Source organism: Penaeus vannamei, chromosome 19 (genome assembly GCF_042767895.1).
Source record: "Penaeus vannamei isolate JL-2024 chromosome 19, ASM4276789v1, whole genome shotgun sequence".
In the NCBI taxonomy this organism is placed as follows: domain Eukaryota; kingdom Metazoa; phylum Arthropoda; class Malacostraca; order Decapoda; family Penaeidae; genus Penaeus; species Penaeus vannamei.
The window spans coordinates 8082349-8087348 of record NC_091567.1 but is presented as its reverse complement, the minus strand read 5'-3'; the positions used below and the strand labels follow the sequence as shown (position 1 = coordinate 8087348).

The window sequence follows — 5000 nt, the reverse complement described above, 5'->3', positions numbered from 1 at the left end:
GTTATTATCATCATTATTTTATTATTGGTACTGCAATCATTATTGTGATAATTGCTATTATTTCTATTGCTTTCATTATCATTATTATGATTATTATCATTTTCATTATTTCCATTATTATAGTTATCATCATCATCATCATCATCACCATTGTTGTTTTCATCGTATAAGGGTAATTTCCAGTAATGCATACATATATATACATACATACATCTATGCATATATTTGTACCTTCATATTTACATTTATGTATACATACGTACCAACTTAACTACCTGCATACATACATACATACATACTTAAGAGGGGCTGGCCAATCTTCGCCAAGTCCATTCGTGTGGCCATGTCTGTGTCCGTGGCCAGCCCCCGTCGCCCCCCCCCCCTCTCGGCGGGCGGGGGCGTGGCAGGGGCGGCGTCCGAGCCCAACTGACCATGTCTCCCTTGCAGGCGCGGGAGGAGTACCGGGAGCTGAAGCACAAGCGGAAGGTGGAGTGGGCGGCCGTGGTGATCCAGGTGGCCTACGTCAACTTCCAGGTAAAGTTGCTTTCTGTTCCCATTGCTTTGGTTGACGTTGTCATTTCCTGCGGGTAACGTTGGCCAGTTTGAGGAGCTGGCAACGCGAGCGTCATTTCTCGGGTGTTTCCCTTCACCTTTGCCTCCCTCGCTCGGCTCTTCCTTGTCAAAAGAACCGCTTCTTGATTATCTAAGAAAGGGAATATCGGAGATGCCTTCACTGCTGTCACTGCGAAGGGGGATAGGACTCGATTTATATTTACTTCTGGATCGCGTCTTTGGCTCCAGTCGCACTGACCGCCTCTCCCTCCTCCAGCGGCGGAAGTTCCTGCTGAAGGTGCTGATGGATCAGCCGAGCGACTCCCCCGCTGACGGGTCCTGGCCCCCGGCGCCCCGCACCCTGCAGGACCTCAGCCTGCTCCTTCGTCGCCTTCACCACAAATGGCGGGTAGGTCGCCCTCCGTGCCCAGGCCCAGAGGCTGGCGCGAAGGACTGAGAACATTGAGAATGAAGTTGCAAATCAATGTTAACCGTGAAATACAGAGCGTTAGGAATATTGGCTGCGCTCACCTGTATGTCTGCGCGCTTATGTGCAGATGAAAATGATTGTGTGTGTGTGTGCGCGCGTGCGTGTGTATCCGTGCATGCCATGTGTGTTTCATGCATAACTAAGCGTTTACATTTTCTCGCATACTTCTATCATAAGAAACTTTCTTCGTCATGCCTGCGTGCGTGTGTGTCTGGCATCAATCCTCCCCATGACGCAAGCCTTAAGGCAGCCGACCAGAGCCTAACCGGCCGCTTTCCTTGCAGTGCCACCGCTATCGCCTCCAGTTCGACCAGACGGCGCGGAACAGGATGCGAGAGAAAGTCACGGCTTCCATTATTTTCAAAGACAGGAAAGCTTCTTATTCCAAAAGGTAATTAGAAGCAGTGCGTCTATCCGTATGAATCAGAATGCCCTGTATCAAAGCATAAACTCTTTCCTTCGATGACTTCCCGTGGTAACCCTGCCTCTGACTTCCCGCCGCCAGCGTGTCGCATCCCTTCCTCGGGGACTACGTGCGGATCCGCCAGAATGCTCAGTGGAAGAAGCTCGCCGCGGAGACCAACGACCAGTACGTGGTGTTCGCCGACATCGTCAACAAGATCACGCGCTCGGCCGGCAAGGTGAGCGCTCTCATTATCATTATCATCATCATCGTCATTGTCATTTTCATCATATAAAGGTGATTTCCAGTAATGCATACATACAGTTGCAACAGTGAAAGGTATAAGAACGAGGGTGATTTTCTTGATATTGACTTCGACAATAAAATGACTTAATTTGTTTTGCTAACTTACGCAAATCAAAATAAACACTAATTTTGCATGAATGTCAAAATGATATTACATGATGTGTTCAATGAATGTGCCGGTTTGAAAGTGATCATCCTCACAAAAAAGAGGGAATATGCTGAGACACGTTGCGCGCCTTCCTCAGTTCGTGCCGATCTTGCTGGTGGTTTCCACGAACTCCCTGCTGGTGCTGGACCAGAGAACACTGCAGGTCAAGTACCGGATCCCCGCCCACGACATTCAGCGGATCTCCCTCTCGCCCTTCCTTGGTAAGCTTCCTTTGCAAACGTTGACATTTCCATGTTTTACCTTGCTACATAGTTTGGGTGGGTGCCTTGGGCTCAAGATTAAGGGTACAAGCATGCTTTCAGCTGCCACTGATGGCTAGCCGGAAGTGAAAACGGGAACTTCTTTGTTCCTGCCATAAGCGCCTTATTGCATATCTGTCAAGAAGCCACGCCCCTCTGTCACCCAAGAAACTGATGGGTTTACGTCTACGTTTCCTTCTGTGTCCATTGTCTGTACTTATTTGATTTTTAAGCTTTTGCAATTAAAAAAGGATGTTTAAAATGCTAAACAGACATTTTGTTCTGGTCGAAGTATGGATAATATTGTGTCTGAATGTAGCCTTCTCTTTATTTGGCTGTTTGGAGGCAAATTTAAACAAAACAGGGGCAGTGAGACCAAGCATAGACCACATCCAAAGTAGACAATATCCTTGCACTTTAGGCATTGTAAAATGCCTTAGTAAGCTTGGTTTGAGTTGCTCATCACTCCATGGAGCCCAAAAAGAGTAGGACTCTACGCATTATGAATCATTCTGGGAGATCTCTTGTTTTAAAGGAAATCTATCAAAGATTATTGAACTTATAGCTTGACTATAAACAGATGTTGCAAATGCAGTGAAGTGTATAAGAGACGTGTCTAGCTTCTTTGTGAATTCAGGAGGCAAAGATATGCCGTGGCATAGTTTTTTTTAACGATTTCATGGATAGGATACTGATAGGGCTTGATGCCATACCTAGCATGTGCCAAAAAAGATAAATATTCAGGTCATAGGCCTGGACTTTGCTAATGACGCTGCTTTCCTGTCTGAGGCCTCTGGAGATCCCATAGGTGGTTCTCAATAAATTTAGTTGTGAGACAAGACCCTCAGGCAGAGAGGTCTCTTGGGCAAAGTCCAAGATCCAAGACTGAGGGTCTTTTGGGAAAACCTGCATGACGTCAGGAGTATTTAGAGATTCCATTATTTGTGTAGCTACCGTGCTGAGGAACCTGAGCGGGTTGACACATTGCTACAGGTCTTTCTATTGGATTACGTGGTACATTTGCCAGGATTGTGTGCTTAGTGGACACTTATAAACATAGACTAGGATCATCTCCCTGAGGATGATTATGCAGACTCTCTATACCAAAACAATCCTGAGATAAGGAGGTTTGTAGGACGACCGCAAAGTTTGTGGCTTGGGCATATCAGTCAGATTTGTAGCTTTGCCCGCCTGGCCCTACCTCATGGCTTGTTAAGAGGGACCTTCATTGTTAGAAGGGTTGGATTTGGCCCCCATTGAATGATATCCATTTCAATGTCGTTCTCCATTTATACCCAGATGCACGTAATGAAAAATGGCTTATGGACCTTTTGATATGCACTCCCTGCAGACCTCTGATTTGGTGGAAGTAACCAAAGTCTTTTTAGATAAAGTTTCAAAATCTGTAAATATATTATGATTAAGATTTGGAAAAAAAACACTGGTTGGTGTTATTGTTAATTGCTGCAATTTTCCACTCCTTTGCCATGAGCTTACCACCAAAGGAGTGCAACATAAAGGCAATGGCCAAGGCCATTCCGGCCAAGTGTCCAGGCACCAACCCCGAGTCTCTTGCAGATGACATCGCTGTCCTCCACGTGAAGCCCCCGACGCCGACGGCCGACCTCTCGGGCTCGCAGAACCTCAACCCCGGCTGCCTCTTCGGGTCGGACGAAGTCAAGCGGAAGGGAGACCTGGTGCTTCAGACTGGTCACGTGATCGAAGTGGTGACCAAGCTCTTCCTGGTGGTGCAGAACGCCACGGGGAAGCCGCCCGATGTCTGCATCTCAACAGAGTAGGTCACTTGGCAGCCTCGCTATGCGTGTTGTATTTCTATCGTTTTATATTTCTATCAGCGCATGTACACGCATTTATGAACATAGATCAATAGAGAAGAATACACAGTTAAATCAGAAGTAATTCAGCCACGTTCTCCCCGCAGGTTCGACGTGAACTTCGGCCAGAGTTCCGTGCTGTTCACCTTCAAGACGGCCGGCCTGGCGGAGGTGACTCCCGGCCAGATCAGGATCATCCGCCGACACAACCGCATGGAAGTCATCCTGTAGCTCTGCGGCTCCGCTCGCACGAGACTCGAGTCCTGCGCTCGAGGACTCGGCGGGGCGTCCAGGCCCAAGGGCGACGCCCTCTGTGTCCCGCATCAGCCATTGCGACAGTGAGTGTGTGATGAGGAAGCAATAAGGATGTGATGGGTGCAGTGACACAGTAATGACTGTGAAATACTTTAAAAACGGGTTTTTATTCTTTGTACAGTAACCAACTAGGAAGAAGAAAAATATTGCAATCATTTTTTACCTGCGCATGTGAAGTGATCTTATCCGTTCTACAAGGAACAACAGAGACGCGCCGCGCACAGGCGTGTGCAGCTGGTGGCTCATATACAGGTGGCCGCGCATGAACAGGTGGTGGTCTCTCTTTCTGGCTACGTAGTCGTCTAATAGTTATGAAGAGGTGTGCTAGCAGAGGAAGCGCTGGGGTGCTGCATCCAGTCCAAGCTCGGGGGTCGAGCTGCGGACGCGTGCAGGGCGGCTGTGCGTCAGTGGCCAGCGACGTGACTGCTGGCAATGTTCCCGAAGTGCCAACAACCGAAGCGTGAAAGTTGCCCCTGAAGCCCAACAATGTGTGCATATTACGTTTCGTATTTTCTGTGCGACCTAAAGACCTCCCTTGCGGCGTCAGTTGCGAACAGGAGATCCGTTGAGATCCAGTTTGTGAGCAGTCGCTGCGTCTGCGTGCTGCTGTTTGCTGCTGTTCCTCTTTGTCATCATTGGTGGTGGTGCTGCTGTTGCTGTTTTTTGGTGTTGTCACCACTCCTGATAGTGC

General features: G+C 48.2%; 1 protein-coding gene across 1 annotated transcript in view; it reads left to right on the top strand.

Moving 5' to 3' along the window:
* The window catches only part of LOC138865017 (unconventional myosin-Ia-like), a 76100-nt gene that overhangs the window by 68761 nt on the left and 2339 nt on the right, over nucleotides 1–5000 (top strand). The window contains exons 21-27 of the mRNA XM_070133823.1: nucleotides 448–534; nucleotides 830–961; nucleotides 1327–1433; nucleotides 1548–1683; nucleotides 1997–2120; nucleotides 3738–3954; nucleotides 4102–5000. The exon at nucleotides 4102–5000 is cut by the window's right edge and continues 2339 nt beyond it. Of these exons, the coding sequence (XP_069989924.1) occupies nucleotides 448–534; nucleotides 830–961; nucleotides 1327–1433; nucleotides 1548–1683; nucleotides 1997–2120; nucleotides 3738–3954; nucleotides 4102–4225 (927 nt within the window). The 3' untranslated portion in view covers nucleotides 4226–5000. The remainder of the gene's footprint in view (nucleotides 1–447; nucleotides 535–829; nucleotides 962–1326; nucleotides 1434–1547; nucleotides 1684–1996; nucleotides 2121–3737; nucleotides 3955–4101) is intronic.